At 48.3% G+C, this 18,081-nt stretch overlaps 1 protein-coding gene and 1 long non-coding RNA gene across 2 annotated transcripts in view; one reads left to right on the top strand and one right to left on the bottom strand.

Annotated features, from left to right (window-relative positions):
- Nucleotides 1–1,983: 1,983 nt before the first annotated feature.
- Apoa4 (apolipoprotein A4) lies at nucleotides 1,984–6,530 on the top strand. Its single transcript, XM_028783694.1, has 4 exons — nucleotides 1,984–2,259; nucleotides 3,985–4,082; nucleotides 4,363–4,489; nucleotides 5,380–6,530. Exons 2-4 carry the CDS (start codon nucleotides 4,034–4,036, stop codon nucleotides 6,365–6,367), a joined length of 1,164 nt encoding a protein of 387 aa, XP_028639527.1. The 5' UTR covers nucleotides 1,984–2,259; nucleotides 3,985–4,033; the 3' UTR covers nucleotides 6,368–6,530.
- Nucleotides 4,988–18,081, bottom strand: part of LOC114635058 — a 14,101-nt gene continuing 1,007 nt past the window's right edge. Inside the window, exons 2-3 of the long non-coding RNA XR_003713406.1 lie at nucleotides 12,754–12,845; nucleotides 4,988–6,241 (exon numbers count right to left, since the gene is read on the bottom strand). This is a non-coding gene — a long non-coding RNA (uncharacterized LOC114635058). The remainder of the gene's footprint in view (nucleotides 6,242–12,753; nucleotides 12,846–18,081) is intronic.

The raw sequence follows: 18,081 nt of genomic DNA, 5'->3' as shown, positions 1-18,081 counted from the left end.
CTAACAAGAAGCAGCAGGAGGTTTCCATGAAGAAACAGGGCTTGCTGTAGGCAGAAACCTCTCTGAACAAAATCTCAGCCTGAGAAAGGAGCCTGGCTCTCCCCTCTGAACTCTCAAGCTCTGTCTTTGGCTGAGACTCTAAACTCATCTTTTGATGTAAGACTGGTGTCTGGGGTAGCTACAAGAGCGTTTGCTTACGAGTCCAGCACTTAGGAAAATCATGCTGGAGGCCAGCTTAGACCACATAATGTGACTCTGTCTCAGAACAATTTGTTTTCTGTTAAAATGTAAGTTGTCCGAATTATCTAACTTAGACACTACTCACTCCATTTTATGGCTAAAAACCAAAGGCCCAGTGGGTAGAGGCCTGCTCAGCACATACCACCCAGCAGTGGAAAAGCTGGATCCCAGCACCTGAGCTGGTCCTCGGCACCCATTTATACCTAAGATTCCTCTGAGAAAAGTCCCTGGTGAAGCTGCACTGTGTGTGGTAGAGGGAGCTGTTATGTTCTTTCTTTCTTCTCAGACTGTTTCTTGTTCCTAGACAAAGGGCACACTAGGGATCAGATCCCAATCTGGGATGTGATACCAAGCCCTTGGCTTTGAGAATGATGTGAATAGGCTGACTGGGTCATTTCCCATTGGTAAGGGGGGTCTGAGAAGCCTGCCATCTCCCCTGTATAGAACATGGTCACTGAATCAAGAAAAGTCAAAAGATGCTGATAGAGAATCCCAGCCACGTGACACTTAGCAGCACAGAGAACTTCGCTGTATGAACCCCACATACTAGCTGGCATGCAGGTGATACCTTGGAACCTGGGTTCTGGAACTTAGTCCCTTCCAAAACACTTGTGCCCTCTCGGCCATAGGAGCCCTAAGAGGCCTCCTGGTGGCTTTCTGGCCTAAGGTCCTCTTGGGAGAAAACCTTACAGACCCAGTGCCATGGAGGAATCAGCAGTGGAAGAGTTTCATAATTTCTTTTCCTGTTGCTATGATACAATATCCTGATGGAAACAAAGTGAGGGGTTATCCTGACTCCCATGTGGGGAGTCATGGTGGCAGGGACATGAAACAGCTGGTCACATCACATTTACAGCAAAGAGACATGAGATGCCAGCTCTCAGCTCGGCTTGCTTTCTTCCTTTTGTATAGTCTGGGGTCCTCCCATCCAAAGGCCCCGCCCCCCTCTCTCAGGTGATTCAGGATTCTGTCAAATTGACAGTTAAAATTAACCACCACAGTGTGGAAGATGTCTTCAATGTTTGGGCTGAGAACGGCCCTCAGGAGTGGATGGCCAGCCTGTTTCTGGCTAACAACAGGTTGGGTAGATGAGAGTCCCAGGGCTCTACTGAGATCCTGTATGGCCAGATAGAGATGGGGTACAGCTATCCCTTACTGGCCACGAGCTCTATATGAGCACAGGTGAGGAGACTGAGGATCAGACAGGGACGTGAGGCCAAGACCACTTGATCCTCTGTGCCCAAGACTGGCTATAACGTAGTCTGTTCTTTTTCCCAGTTCTCATTTTGCCTCAGCCCCTATGCAAATTACCAGCAGATGCTTATGAAGTATGCCCCAGTCTTGGAGAAGTCAATACGACAATTTATGACATGCCAGGAGGCGGTACAACCTCCCTACAGTGGCTGGTGCCTACGTGAGTGCTGAGCACACATGTGTGCACGATGTCCCTTAGCTCAGAGCCAAGTTCCGTGCCCATGGACAACTCAGATATATATGCATATCAGACAGTCCATCACTGGCAACCACTCTTGAACAAACTTAGGTAACACAGGTCTTCTCAGAGAGGGTACGAATGGGCAAGTACCTCTGGACCTGTCCCACGCTGATAGCGCCTGGTACTCAGTCTGCAGGTCCAAGAGGTGGAGCTGTAGTTGAGGTGTCCTAGGTGACTCATCCCCCATCGGTTCTGACCTTTGGGCCCAGCACAGGCTGGACCAGGCCTGATTAGACAAAGCAAGATGAGAATCAATGGGTCAACGGTACAGAGAGACAAACCTTTTGAGGCAAAACATAGCTAATATTCAACGAACACCTACGGGAAGCCAGATTATCTCACGGAATCTTTGCAACAAGACTCATCCAAAACCACACGGCACATACTGTGTGGAGTCCAGATGCAAGCGCAGGGAGTCGACTCTAGAGCCTGAACTCAGAAAACACTGAAAAGCCACCAAGATGACTCAGTGCGCAAAGTCACCCAGCCTGATGACATCAGTTTAATGCCGTGGAAACCAAACGGTAGGAGGAGAGAACAGACATCTCCAGTTCCCATCTGACCTCTATTCACGTGTGGAGATGCATCCTCACCCCCCACCAGATATTAGGAAATAAATAAGAGTATTATTATCATTGCTTTGGGGGGTTTTTTTGAGACAAGGTTTCTCTGTGTAGCCCTAGCTTCCTGGAACTCACTTTGTAGACTAAGCTGTCTTTGAACTCACAGAGACCTGCTGGCCTCCACCTCCTGTGTGCTGGGATTAAAGGCATGCACTACCACACCTGGCATAAGTTAATTTTTTAAAACTCACTAAACATGGCTACTCTAGGAAGGAGTGAGCTCCTGGCCACTCGGGGAGGCTAGAGCAGCGTGGGGAGCAGCACAGAGTAGTGGGACCCAGAAGAGGAGGGTAGGTGTTCAGCTGTCTTCAGTCCCATGAGACAAGCCAATCTGGACACATTTAAAAAAAAATGGATGGCAACACAGCAAATCAGATTGGGCACAGTGGCGGTCTATTCTAATGGCTGTCATTTCACAAATGCTGTCTTGTGTACAGCAGTCAGTGAGACAGTATGATGGGTGTCATCATCTAGTCCCTGGTGTGGTCCACCGAGGAGGTGCCACACTCTCCACAGCCCGGCACCTTTCCTGTGGATCTCTTCTGCAATTGTATGTGTGAATGCATTTGGAGTTTCAGTAGGAGGTCAAAAAACTCACTTTCCACAGTAGTGTCTGTCACCTTCTTTCAAAGAGAGAGAGAGAGAGGGAGAGGGAGAGGGAGAGGGAGAGGGAGAGGGAGAGGGAGAGGGAGAGAGAGAGAGATATCATTCTATATGGAGGCTCTTGCATATGGCTGGGGACAGTGGGACAGCAATCAGGCCTTAGCCAGCCCCACTTTCTCACTGTTGCCTCTAGCCCACTTGGTGACCCTCTGAGGAAAAGAGTGGCTCTCCCTCTGCCACCATCAGGAGAGGGCGGTGTTCTCTCCTACCTTCCTAGCGCTGACACACACAGAAAATCATTGTCATTAGTTTCAACCCTTACTCTGGGCTAAGCCCCCACACCAATTTCACAAGTACCACATACTTTAATGTTACAAACTACACATGGTTCAAAGGAGAAACTTGAAGCTTCAGATAACTAGACCGAGGTGACCTAACTTGACAGTCATGAGACACAAAGCACACTTTGATCCTGGGTTCTGATCCTCTCCTGACCAAGGGTGTCACAGACACCTAAATTGATGGTCATTGCTTGCTGCAGCCCCGTGCCATCTCTGGGCCTGGTACAATCTCTAGCTGATGTTCTGAGACAGAGTTAGGGTTGGTGGCAGCGGTCAGAGTGGAGGCTGTCTCATTGCAGTGGAGAGAGAAGACCTGGACCTTGTTCTCCCAGACTAGCACAGACCCAGGGCTGCCAACAGGGCCCTTGGGGCCACAGTTCTGCTCAGGGACTCCCCTAGACTCCCAGGCTGGAGTTTCTGGCTATCCTTCCCAGCCTCTTGGACAGGGTGGAGCCAACCCAACAAGACTGCTTCCTTCTGCTGCCTGTGAGCTGTCAGCTTCCACGTTGTCTTAGGGTCACTAAAGTCCAAGAGGCCTCCTGGGAGTGTGTCACCCTCCAACGTGGAGTCACACTGAGGAGGAGGCGGGGAGAGAGGGCTGGAGGGGCTTTAAATGAGTGGCTGGCCTTGCCTGCAGTCAATCTTCACGGCAACACAGGTGAACCGTTTCTTCTGACTCCAGGAAGCATCCCGTGTAGCTGAGACTGTCCCAGCCCAGTGAGGAGCCCAGGATGTTCCTGAAGGCTGCGGTACTGACCCTGGCCCTGGTGGCCTTCACCGGTGAGTAGACATTGCTCTCCAGCAGCTGTAGCCTGTGAGAGGTAGCAAGAAAAGCCCCCTCTAGAACTGGTGGACAGCTCAGGACAGTTTCGTGTTTGTCCAGCAGCTCATAGGAGGACAGGCCTTTGTTTTCCCTGGCCTGTGCTCCCTGGGTTATCCCAGGAATGGGGAAATAGTTTGGGTTATCCAAACTCCAACATCATCCAGCTCAGAGCTGAGGCAGAGGGACCGGGAGCAAGATGCATCCTTATAAATTACTTGCCTTCTGCTCTCTGCCCAGGAGCCCGGGCTGAGGTCACTTCGGACCAGGTGGCCAATGTGATGTGGGACTACTTTACTCAGATAAGCAACAATGCCAAGGAGGCTATGGAACAACTTCAGAAGACAGATGTCACTCAGCAGCTCAAGTAAGTGGATAGATCAGTCTGCAAGGTTAGGCCTTCTTGAAGCCCAAAGCTGACCTCAAAGGTGGTCCTTGGAGTCCTCCTCCTCCTCCTCCTCCTCCTCCTCCTCCTCCTCCTCCTTCTTCTTTTTTGGTTTTTCGAGACAGGGTTTCTCTGTATAGCCCTGGCTGTCCTGGAACTCACTCTGTAGACCAGGCTGGCCTCAAACTCAGAAATCTGCCTGCCTCTGCCTCCCAAGTGCTGGGATTAAAGGCATGCGCCACCACTGCCCAGCCCTTGGAGTCCATCTGTCCTCACTAAAAGAGTCTTGTCTCCCTGGACCTGGATCCTCCCTGTAAACGGGGAAGCTGGACCCAGAGATCCATCCCTATAGTATCTTCCTATCTTCATGTGCTAGAGATTGGTAAATAGCCAAATCCCATCAGAAAATCTTGGACAGAGGAGGGAAACATGTCCCAAAAGGGCATGAGCTGCCTGGGCAACCAGGGGAAGGGAGGCTGGTATTTCTGGGGACCCACTGAGCACATGCAAGGACATCAGACCGACCCTGTGCCACTGGAAGACATGTGTTGCACAATGTGACCCTGGGCTGAGAGGGATGTCAAAGTCCAGTCCCAGTCTTAATCCACAGGAAAGGAAAGCAAACTTCTCAAGTCACATGGTGGGTAGATAAGGATGCAGAGGCTCAGCAGAAACCTTGCAGATAAAACTCCAAAGTCAAACTAATCCTAAGAGATTTCCCGAAAGCATGACCTACCCCAAGGGAGGGCCAAAGGGACAAGGTGGAGGTCTCTATTCCCGTGGACAGACTCCTGACCTAGGCAGATGTGTAGAACTGAGTGTTCTACAAGCGTACCTAATGGTACTTTCTTCTCTGCATCCTTTCCCTGAAGTACCCTCTTCCAGGACAAACTTGGGAACATTAATACGTATGCCGATGACCTGCAAAACAAGCTGGTGCCCTTTGCCGTCCAGCTGAGTGGAAGTCTAACCAAGGAAACCGAGAGGATAAAGGAAGAGCTCCGGAAGGAGCTGGAGGACCTTCGTGCCAGCATGATGCCCCATGCCAGCACAGTAAGCCAGACATTCAGTGAAAACATGAAGAAGTTGCAGGAGCACCTGAAGCCCTATGCCACAAACCTACAAGATCAGCTCAAAACCCAGACCCAGGAGATGAAGGTCCAGCTGACCCCCTACATCCAGCGCATGCAGACCACGATACAGGAGAATATGGACAACCTGCAGGGCTCGATGATGCCCTTTGCCAACGAGCTAAAGGACAAGTTTAACAGGAATATGGAAGAGCTCAAGGGGCACCTAACCCCTCGGGCCAACGATCTGAAGGCCACGATCGACCGGAACCTGGAGGATCTGCGCAGCAGCCTGGGTCCTCTTGCGGTGGGCGTGCAGGAGAAACTCAACCATCAGATGGAGGGCCTGGCCTTCCAGATGAAGAAGAATGCAGAGGAGCTCCAGACCAAGGTCTCCACAAAAGTCGACCAGCTGCAGAAGAGTCTTGCCCCGCTGGTGGAAGACGTGCAAAGCAAGCTGAAGGGCAACACGGAGGGGCTGCAGAAGTCTCTGGAAGACCTGAACAGGCAGCTGGACCAGCAGGTGGAGGAGTTCCGGCGCACTGTGGAGCCCATGGGGGAGATGTTCAACAAGGCTCTGGTGCAGCAGCTGGAGCAGTTCAGGCAGCAGCTGGGTTCCGAGTCGGGGGACGTGGAGAGTCACTTAAGCTTCCTGGAGAAGAGCCTGAGGGAAAGGGTCAGCGCCTTTATGAGCACCCTGGAGAAAAAGGAAAGCCCCGACCAGCCCCTAGCCCTCCCCCTCCCGGAGCAGGTCCAGGAGCAGGTGGAGCCCAAACCTCTGGAGAGCTGAGCTGCCCCTGGTGTCCTCAGCCCATCACAGCAGCAGACACCTGCCCTGCCCCACCACCTGTCTGTCACTCTGTCCCCAAGCACTTCTTGTACCAGCTTGAGGACACATGTCCCACAGGAGATGATGCCTCATCTCGCTACTCAATAAAGCAACTGAGAAATTAGCCTGTGGGGTTGCCATGCGATTCCTTGGGGGCTGGCCTGAGGTGGGGAGGGAATCAATGCTTGGCAAAGCCGAGCAGCATCTGGCATGAACTGGGGGACATGGAGGTGGGGCCAGCAATGAGCCTGTGGGTGGGTCAGGGGTTGGTGTGCTAGAAAGGAGAATGCAGAAGAGATGCCACTGTCAGAAAACAAACCACACATCCCGCTTACAGCCGTTTAGCCCGCAGTTATCAAACGTCCTCGAGGACTTTCCAGTCAAGATTCTGAGCACCCGTCAAAACAGCTTTTGTGGCCTTGTGTGCCTGGAGATTGGGTTTCATGCTGACAGGGACACCTGAAGAGCAGCAAGACACACTCCCTGACTTTAAAGAGTTTACTGTAGGGCAAGTCGCTTCCTGTATGTGCCTGTGCCTTTGTACTTATTTATACAAAGGCAAGCCGCTCTATCCCACTGTAAAGTATTGAGAATTTTCTCCACCTATGGATAAAGCTGTTGACTCCAGAGCCCCATAATAGATGCCACAGGATATGAACCAGTCTTGGCAGCAAGGTGGAGCAGGTGATGGAGCTTACAGAGAACCCTGGCATGCTCTGCCCAGGCGCCTCCTGATGGATGACTTGCCTGTCTATGACAGAACTGGTGGTTGCTGGGGCTAAGAGATGAAGCCATCAGAGGATTCAAGTGGCTTCATGGACACAGCCAGCCACAGGTGGACTGCAGCCTCTGGAATGAATTCTCCCCTGCCCTTGGAGACTTAGAGCCTCCCCAAGGAGAGAGTCTCAGAGTAGAGCTAGTTCAGGGCTTCCTCCCAAAGGATTTCACATACTAGCTGTAGTCTTTGACTCAGGTCTGCAAGTCACACCCCTCTGCCTCAGAATGGGTCAAGTCCCCCTGGGATGGACTGGAACATGCTGTGGGTGGTTTCAGCAGCACTGGCCTTCTCCTTCCCTTCCAAGGCTTCCTCTGGGTGTCATAAGCCTGGGCCTGGGTTTGCATCCTAGTCTCCAGATTCCTACTGGGTAATTTGGGGCAGGCAACAAAACCTGTTTTGGAAAGGAAAAATGAGGAACCTTGGGCCGGAGTTATTCAGAAGATATGATGGTGCCAGCGCTTAATACAACTGTAATGGCAATGTAAATACTAAACGGGTATGCGTGTGTGTGTGTGTGTGTGTGTGTGTGTGCACATGCATGTGTGTGAGCATGTGCTGTGCTGCCCTAGTGTAGCAGACACCTAAGAAATGTCCTCTTTTGCTCACATCCCCAGAGACCAGATCCAGGCTACCAAACACTTCGAGGTTCCACCTCCCCTCCCCCACCCTTGCTAACCTCAGCTGCTTGAGCCAAATTGTCGCAGCTGCTTCCACTTATGACCTCTAGCAGGGAAGACACAGGTGACCAGGTGATCAGGTGACCAGGTGACCACTTTCAGTAGGGATACCTGGCAGCAGGAGTCTGGCTGTCTGGCTTTAAGAAACACTTGCTTAGAACCCCAAGGCACTAATAGGAGACAGGACAAAGGCTGGTTGGTGTCCTGAGCTGGTCTGGAAGGTTCTGGTAGATCCTTAGGTGAGTGCTGCCTCTCAAAGCCCCTGAGTCTCCCAGACCCTTGTTCATAGTCCAAATCCCGAGTGGGACCCCTGACCTCTTTCCTTCTGTCCCCAGGACTGTTGAACACATTTCCCAGGGTCCTGCCATACTCCTGGTCTTGCTGAATGAGGGTATACTTGCTTACTTTTTCTTGAGCCCGGATGTCACTCCTGGCCTTCAGTCTTTTAGGTCACTGCTTTCTGATTCCTTAGGTCATATGCTTCTGGGTCACAGCATTGCTGCTTTAATGGACTGGGTGTTTCTGTCCCCTCAAACTCATGCATTGAGATGAACACACTGGTGCATGCGTACATACTTGGGTGGATAGGTGCATGTATAGTTCAGAGGCTAACCCTCAAGAAAACCATGTTTCCTTTGGGATAGGGTCTCTCATTAGCCTGGAGCTCACCAATTAGGGCCAACAGGCTGAACAGTGAGTGACAGGGACCCACTCGTCCCAGCTTCCCTGTAATGAAAGTATTCCAACCATCAATGTAATGACGTTAGGTCAAGTGTAGTGACACATGCCTTTAATTCCAGCACTCAGAAGACAGAAGCAAGTAGATCACTATGAGTTGAAGGCCAGCCTGGCCTATAGTAGGAATTCCAGGCCAGCCAGGGCTATATAACGGGACCTTATCTCAAACAAAAACAAACAACCAACCAAAAGAGATTGCTTTCGATTGGTTTATTTTATTTGCAGTTCTGAGATTTGGTCTCTTTGGTGGTTAAACAATTTTATTTGGAGTTAGTTTTGAGTTCTAAGCTCATTGCCCTAAAGCCATCACAAATGTTTACACAACTGTGGTCCCTAGGTCTTTTCAAATGTCCTCTGAGGAAAAGTCCCCTCCAGATTCAGCTGGCTCACAGCCAGAAATGATAATGAAGAACTCAACCCAGTATCAAGTTTCCTTCCCTCTACTAGCAGACGGGGCCCCAGGCACAGGACAGGAGTGCAGGACAGGAAGGAGTGGAGTATCCCATGTGGAAAATGACCCAGATGCCACTGTCAGTGCAAAGAGACCACACTTGAGAAGATGGCGACAGCTTAAAGGAGAACTGAGAGGCATTAATGGAAGTTCAGAGAGAAGCAGGGAGCACTCGGCTGCAACAGAGCGCATGCAGTTCCTACCACGGATGGGGTCCTTCTGAGAGTGCCAGGGTAGAAAATAATTGCATCCAATTGTGTGAGGTGGCGGCTCACACTTTTAATCCCAGCACTCGGAGGCAGGCGCGATCTCTGTGAGTTCAAAGTCAGCCTGGTCTACAGAGTGAGATCCAGGACAGCCAGGAACTAGAGACCCTGTTCCCTACATACACACACACACACACACACACACACACAGTCATTGCAAAGATTCAACTTAGGCTCACATCTTATATCCCCTTCCTTTAATTTTAAAACTACATTTACTTATGTGTATGTATGCATGTAAGCCATGAGGCTCTCCCAAACTTGCCCCTGGGGGTCTATAAGGATTGCGTGTGGTTTGAATGTATACACATGACCATTCATTGATTTGACCCAAAGAAACTCTAATGCATCTCAGTTATTCCCACGGGCTTTAGAAGCGGCAAGTATTGGATGAAATGTAACAACTTCAAACAATGGAAATAAAAGGCGGGAAGTTAAGGTTAGATTACATTAATAGGTCTTTTTCTGGTTTTTTTTGAAAGTTTGCAACAAAAAATAATCTGTTTACATTTTTTTTTTTTAAGTAAGAGCCGATATCAAGAGAGGAGGTCTTTGGGAGAGGGTGAGATCTTTAAGAACAGGATTGGAATCTCCCTTATGGAAGGATCCCGGAAGGATCCCCGTGGAAAGTCCTCCTTGCTTCAAATGTCAGACATAGCTAAACAGCGCCATCTATGAGCCAGGAGGTGGCCTTCACCAGATAGCTGATGGCTGGAACCTGTGTCTTGGAGTGCCCAGCCTCTAGGGCTATGGGAAATAAATGTGTGTGTGGGCGAGGGGGGTGGGGGAAGGGGGCGGGAGAGAGAGCAGGCAAGCAAGCTGGGTCTATTTGCTTATTATTATTGTGAAATTTGTGTTTCTATGAGCCTCCGTGTCTATGGTATTTTGTTAGAGCAGGCTGAGTAGGTTTCTGACAACAGCTACCCAGCTTGTAAAAGTTCCTTGCTTTGCCTGGGGAATTTCCCTTTGAGGAAGTTTTGGTTTCTGGGTTTTTGTTTTGTTTCTGTTTTTGTTTGTTTTATGTTTTTTGAAAAAGGGTCTCATGTATCCCAGACTGGTCTCAAACTTGATATGTAACCAAAGATCACTTTGAACTTCTGATTCTCCTGGCTCCGTATCCCAAATGATAGAATTGCAGATGTGCACCGCCACCCCTGGCTCTCTGGTGAGTTTTATTTTTAATTTTTTTATTTACACATTTATTTGTTTGCACATTGATTGATTGTGTGTGTGTACATACACACGTGAGTATATGCATATAGGTAGATATGTATGTGTGCACTACAGCCGTGGTGTGTATGTTGAGGTTTGAGGACAACTTTTACGTGTCGGTTTTCTCCCTTTACCATGAAGGGACCTGGAGATTGGACTCAGGTAATCCGACTTGACAGCAAACACCTTTACCTGCTGAGCCATCTCCCTTTTGAGGGAGGTCACCTGTGACTCCTAGGACAGATGCCAAACAACAGTCTCTTACAGCCTGGTATGGTGGTGCAGGCCTGTACTCCTAGTGTCAGGAGGCTGAGGCAGGAGGATTATGAGTTTGGGGGCATACTGGACTTTGCAGAGAGAATCGGTATGGAAGGTACGGAGGAATGAAGGGAGGGAAGGAAGGAGGAAGGAAGAGGAGAAGGAAGGAGGAAAGGGAATGAAGGAAGGAAGGATGGGAGGAGGAGGGACAAAGAGGTGGCGTAGCTCTCCACGGCTCTGGTTTATGGTGACAGCAGCTAGGTTTTTCTCCTGCTTTCCCTGATGCCTTTTTTCTAAGCTATGTACTCCAACTTTTCAGACTGTTTAAAAACTTAGTTCAGTCAACTCAACTTTGGGTCAAATCTTCCAGCACAGGGGTCCATGGCTAGCAATTAAGAGCCTCGTCCCACACGCCTACCCATTCTTTCTTGGCCTTTGGAAGCCATAGTCTCTTCCCTGCCTGCACAAGTCATGCTGGCCTATCTGCAGGCGGCTTAGTCCTCAGCAGATTGGCTGCTCCTCAGGGAAAGAATCCTCCTCCTCATGCTAAGACAGTGACTGGACTTAGCTTCCCATAGTCCAGGTAGGCCCAGGTTATCTCTAGCAGCTAAAACACTGGACAAATGGAAAGTGACATCTGTCTGGGGCTTGGGTGACCAGTCCCATCTGTCATGTTCAGGGATCCTCTGACAGCTGCTCTTAAATTTTCCATGAAGTCCTGAGTTCAAGCAGAAAGGGGGGTAGTCCTGATATGGGTCTAAGAACCTCTGATTTTTTTATTGAGAGAAAGAGAGACAGAGAGGGGGGGTGGGGAGGGGTGGGGGTGGGAGGAGATTGACTGTAGGACAGGTTGGCCCTGAACTTGCCTGTAGCTAAGAATGACTCTGGCCTGCTGAGTCCCCTCCCCTCCCCCACCTACCACATTCTGAGATTATGCCTGGTTTATCCAGCGCTGGAGCCTGAACTTGGAGTCTTGTGTGTGCTTGTCAAGCACTCAGCTGCTGGAGTCACACTCCCAGCTTTATTATTATATTTGAATGTGTGAAGGTCTGACTCCATAGTCCAGAATAGCCTTGAACTCCTGACCCCAAGGGTCAGCCCTAAATTCTGGGATGACAAATGTACATTACCATTCTCAGATTAAATTTTTATTTATGAAAATATAGCCCAAAGATTTTAAATTAAAGCTATGTTGACACTTACATAGTACATAAGTCTATTGCTATAGCTTGGATTTGAGCTGTCCCTCATAGGCCCATGTGGTAAGATATGACCAGTAGCCCCTGGCACTGTTAGGAAGTGGTACCAATCTTTAGGGGGTGGGACCTAGTGGGAGAAAAGTCACTGGAGGTGTCACAGTCCTTGAAAGGGGTACAGGTACTTGTCTCTTCTGCTCTCCCTCTTTGCTTCCCTGCCAGCACAAGGTAAAACAACTTCTTTCAAACACACGCTCTCACCATGATGCCCTGCCTTGCCACAGGTCCAAAAGTAACAGGCTAACTGGCCTTGGAACCTCCAAGACCCTTAAAGAAAATAAACCATTTTGTTTTGTTTTTCCTTATTAGGTTGATTTATCTTGGGTATTTGTAATGGTGACAGAAAGCTGAGGCACACAAGACTGAATTTGAATGTGACAGCCTAAGGCAGTGAAGAGGCGTTTAAGATAGCTCGACCTTGGTACTCATCAGTCAGTAAGCACAGTTTAAATAGTGCATGCTGGGTGCTGAACAGGAGACCCTGAAAAATGGCCAGAAGGAGATTTGAAATCCAGAGGGCTTCAGCAGGCCTTTGAAGAATACAGAGGGAGGAAGAGTTGAAGAAGGGGAAATGAAGTCTATGAGAAGGCTAACCACCCTTCTCATCTCTAGTGAGAAATGCCCAGTAGCAAGGCCTGTGGGGCTTTCTTACAGTGACAAAGCTAACGCTTTCTCAATCACTAATGTGAGGTGCTTTTGAAAAACACTTACCTGTGTTAAGTGAACTGTATAATCTTCATAACAGACTGTGACCTCAGTGGTGAAGAGGAGAGGTAAAGGCCGTTGGGTCCATAGGGGTGGGCCTGGGATTTGAACATATGATATACAATTTTTCTGTTAGCTGCCAAGCTGTGATGGTGAAATCTTCGCAGATGAGTAGGGACACTCTCGTCTAAGGGGCAAGCTTAGGTCCTGTCTCATCATGTGCCAAGCCCAGCATCAGGCTTTTATAGGAAAAAGGAGACCAGAAGCTAAAGGAGCCGCTCCCAGGACTCTTGTGAAGAAGAAGGGGTTTCTATTTTTATTTTATAAAAACATAGGATTCCCCCCCTGTTTTATTTATTTATTTGTTTACATCCCAAATGCTGTCCCCCCACCCCCCCTTGAAGAGTCCCACCCCTCCCCTTTGCCTCAGAGAAGGTAGTCCTTCCCAGGTATCCCCCAACCCTGGTGCATCAGGTCTTTGCAGGATTAGGCGCATCCTGTCCCACTGTGGCCAGACAAGGCAGCCCTCTGCTACATATGGAGGGGGGAGGCTCGGACCAGCCTGTGCTTCCTCTTTTGTTGGTGGCTTAGTCTCTGGGATCTCCTAGGGGTTCAGGTTAGTTGACACTGTTGATCTTTCTGTGGGGTTTTCCTGGTTTTTTGAGATAGGGTTTCTTTAAGAATCCTTGGCTGTCCTGGAGTTTGCTCTGTGCACCATGCTGGCCTTAACTTTGCCTCCCGAGTGCTGGGATTTAAAATGTGAGCCACCACCACCCGGCAAACATTAGATTTTTTTTTTTTTTTTGGTTTTTCGAGACAAGGTTTCTCTGTGGAGCCCTGGCTGTCCTGGAACTCACTCTGTAGACCAGGCTGGCCTCGAACTCAGAAATCCGCCTGCCTCTGCCTCCCAAGTGCTAGGATTAAAGGTGTGCGCCATCACCACCTGACACATTAGAATTTTTTAAAACAAGATTTATTTTTATTTTCTGTGCATGAGTATTTTACTTGCATGTGTGTGTATGTATCACATGCATGCTTGGTGCCCACAGAGATTTGAAGAAGGGATCCGATACCCTTGAACTGGAGTCACAGACGGTTGTGAGCCTCCATGTGAGTTCTGGGAACTGAGCACAGGTCCTCTGAAGGAGCAGTAAGGGCTTTTGACTTCTGAGCCATCCTTCCAGACCCGGACAATGGAAATTTTTTTAAAGCTTTAATTTTGTTCTATGTCTATGAGTGCTTTGCCTGCATGTGTGTATGTGTACCACATACTGCCTGGTGCCTTCAGAGGTTGGAAGAGGGGGCCAGGTTTCCTTGAGCTAAAGTTACAGACACTGTGAGTCACCGTGTGGGTACTGAGAACCAAGTCCAGGTCTTCAGCAAGTACTGTTAACCACTGAGCCATCCTTCCAGCCCAAGATTTGGGATATAAACATGAACCTTTATACTTCTCTCTCTCTCTCTCTCTTCCTTTCTTTCTTTCTTTCTTTCTTTCTTTCTTTCTTTCTTTCTTTCTTTTTCTCTCTCTTTCCTTCCTTCTTTCATTCTTTTCTTCTTTCTTTTCTTCTTTCTGCCTTTCCTTCCTTCCTTCTTTTCTTCTTTCTTTCTGTCTCCTTCCTTCCTTTTCTTCTTTCTTTCTTCCTTTCCTTCTTTCTTCCTTCTTTCTCTTTCTTTCTTTCTTTCTTTCTTTCTTTCTTTCTTTCTTTCTATCTTTCTTTCCTTCCTTCTCTCCTTCCTTCCTTCTTTTCTTCTTCTTTCTTTTTTTTTAAACATTTTTTTTGTTGTTAAAGACTTATTTATTTATTTTATGCATATGAGTGCACTGTAGCTGTCTTCAGACACACCAGAAGGGGGCACCAGATCCCATTACAGGTGGTTGTGAGCCACCATGTGGTTGCTGGGAATTGAACTCATGACCTTTGGAAGAGCAGTCAGTGCTCTTAACCACTGAGCCACTGAGCCACCTCTCCAGCCCCCTCTTTTCTTTCTTTCTTTCTTTCTTTCTTTCTTTCTTTCTTTCTTTCTTTCTTTCTTTCTTTCTTTCTTTCTTTCTTTCCTGTTATTTTTGAGACAGGGTTTCTCTGTGTAGCTTCGGCTGTCCTAGAACTCACTATACTGTAGACCAGACTAGTTTCAAACTTAGAGATCTTCCTGCCTCTGTCTCCCGAGTGCTGGGGTTTAAACCGTGCACCACCACTGCCTAGCTTCATGTGGTCTTGGGAGAGGGGCCAGACAGTAGAGATGGGAATGGATAAGGGTAGGAGTTCCTTCTACACAGTCATGGGGAAATCACTATCCCTGCTGGGTGAAGACCTTTCAGTGTAGCTATTTTCTGGTCACCTATGATTCTGTTGGTAACTCCTTTCCCATTGCTTTGTAAATAAACCCAGTAAACTTATTGTTTCCACAGTGAACTTTGGAATTGCACCTTGGTTTGTCAATGGATCTCAAGAGGAGGGGTAGATAGTTATGTCTTCCCTAGGGAAGAAACTAGCCTGAAGTTCTCTGAGGATGTCTATGTCTGAGAATAAATAGAGTGGGTTCCTGGTGGTCCTGCCGAAGATGACGAGCAGCCGATAGCAGAAGAACACACACATTAGAGAGTCCGGAATTTCAGAGCACGGGAGGGAGGTTCTGAGATGGTGGGTTAGTGCTCTGGGGATTAAAGGCCTGGGACTTAGAACTGTCATATCAGTGTAGGACTGGAGGGGACTGCCTTGTGTCCCTGATCATAACTGTAGACTGCTCCCTTAATTTAGCCCCCCCCCCACCGTAGGTACTCACTAAACATTTGTTCAAGCAATAATTACTGGAATTTGCACATCTTTTCTTGCTACGTCTTATGCCCATGTTCATCTGGATGAAGGAACACCAAGTTAGTCTTCTTGGGGGGATTATACCCTCTTAATCTCCTCCATCCACTGATGGTCCCTGCACTCCTCCATGTTGGTACTCGCATGTTAGGTGGTCTCTGTCCTACTGTAGGAGGCTGACCTGTGTGATCAAGGAGCTGCTGTGGAAGGCAGACTGTATGTGCCCAAAGTGGGGGTGTAGAGAGCATTGCAGCTCCCCGATTCTTTCTCTGGAACCACCACAGTCAGGAAGATAGCCATGATATCTGAGAATATTCCAGCAGACCTATGGAGAGTTCCCCATAGGGACGAATGGAAACTCTGCCCCAAACTTGCCAGCCACGTGCATAAACTGCCTTGGAAACAGACCGTATCACTATATCCCCAGGCTCAGCCCAGCCTTCACATGACGGTTGCTTCTGCTTGCAGCCTCCTGACAGATCCGCTGGTAAAGTGCTTGCCATGAAAGCTGGGGGACCTGAGTTTGCTATGGCTGAGTCTTGGATATTGCTGTTTCTAACCCACATGCGGGTGCATCTGGCCAGTGCTCTGCTAGGATGCCCTAGAGGTTTGAGAATCCAGTGTGATGAGCAAGCTGGAGCTCACCTTTCCCCATGATCAGCTTAGGGCCAGCAATCTCAGGCCTGCTGAATTCATCAGAACTGGCTCATTTGCTTCATCACTCCCCCAAAAGTTCTTGTGGCTTATTCGTCTCTCTTCCTGTCCTTTAGAGTCTAAATATTCTCTGCAAAACAATCTCTTCTCTGTTTTTTGTTTGTTTCCCAAGACAGAGTCTCTCTGTGTAGCCGATTGTCCTGGATAGCACTCTGTAGACCAGGCTGGCCTTGAACTCACAGAGATCTGGCTGCTTCTGCCTCCTGAGCACTGGAATTAATGATGTATGCTACGTTTGCTTGGGGATCCAGATTCAGGTATTTGTGCTTGTGAGGCAGACACTTTTGCTACTGAGCCATTTCCCCATCCCAGACACACACACACACACACACACACACACACACACCAGAAGACAACTTGCCTCTCCTCCCATCATGTGGGTCTGTGGATCAAACTCAGATCAGCAGGCTTGGCAGCAAGAGCCTTTATCTGCTGAGCCATCTTGCCGGTCCACACTGTGGCTTTTAATGAATGAGACTACGGACTCATTCTTCTCTTCTCTGTTTTTAGGAGAGGTTCAGCCCCAAGTGAAAGCAAGTACATGTCCTCTGTTAGCAATTTTTTTTTTCATACATATCTACAGAGGCAGCCTAGACAGATTGCCAAAAGCTCTGCTCTACATCCCTCCTTCAGCACGGAAGCCACTGGTGCCAGGCTCCTGGGAGGGCTGTGGTACTTGTGGCAAAGGATCCATGGACAGGATAGAGCTGGTCTAGCGCAATGTTCTTCCATTTACACTTCCAATTGGAGGAAAATAATCACGAAGTATGTGTATCTCACTAAGAATGTTCATTATAGTCTTATTTATAAGTTTATTTTATTATTTTTAAAGTTTTTATATGTGTGTGTGTGTACCTGTGTGTGTGTGTGTATACCCCATGAGTGAAAGTATCCAAAGAAGCCAGAAGAGAGGCTGAATCCCCTGTTACAATTGTTCTCTCTTTAACCCTATTTATAATTCTAAAACTTAGAAATAATGCAGTAAGAGGAGCGTGCTGGATAAATCACAGTCTGTCCGTAGTCTCATTCGTTAAAAGCCACAGTGTGGACCGGCAAGATGGCTCAGCAGATAAAGGCTCTTGCTGCCAAGCCTGCTGATCTGAGTTTGATCCACAGACCCACATGATGGGAGGAGAGAGATGATTCATGCAAGTTGTCTTCTGGTGTGTGTGTGTGTGTGTGTATGTGTGTGTGTGTGTATGTGTGTGTCTGGGATGGGGAAATGGCTCAGTAGCAAAAGTGTCTGCCTCACAAGCACAAATACCTGAATCTGGATCCCCAGAAATCATGGGAAAGCCAGAAGTAGCAGCACGCGGTAACCCCAGCTCTGAATTCTGAGGCTCGTTGTCTGGCAGCCACGTTGAATCAAGTACGTGAACTGCAGGTTCAGGGAGAGCTATTCCTTCAAAAAATAAGGTGGAGGGTGGTTAGGACACTGCTGTCCTGATGTCACCCTCTGCACACATCTGCACACACATATACACCACATACATAATAAATAAAAACATATATGTTAACATATTCCTAGATAAATAATATAGAAGAATATATAACTGTTGATAGTATAATTATGAGGGATTGTCTTTCTATTTGCTTAGGTGTATCTTCACGTTTTCTGTATTGTGTTCTTTTATAAGATGAACTCTGGAAGGGACAGAGACAGAGGAACCCAGTATGAGTTCAAATGTAGCCTGGTCTACATAGCTTATTAAAGTTACACAGAAATCCTCTCTCAAAGAAAGAGATAGAAAGATGGAAGTGAGAGAGAGAGAGAGAGAGAGAGAGAGAGAGAGAGAGAGAGAGAGAG

This window comes from Grammomys surdaster, unplaced genomic scaffold (genome assembly GCF_004785775.1).
Source record: "Grammomys surdaster isolate TR1022 unplaced genomic scaffold, NIH_TR_1.0 1164, whole genome shotgun sequence".
NCBI lineage: Eukaryota > Metazoa > Chordata > Mammalia > Rodentia > Muridae > Grammomys > Grammomys surdaster.
Note: the sequence above shows the minus strand (reverse complement) of the source record. Positions and strands in the feature narration are given on the sequence as shown.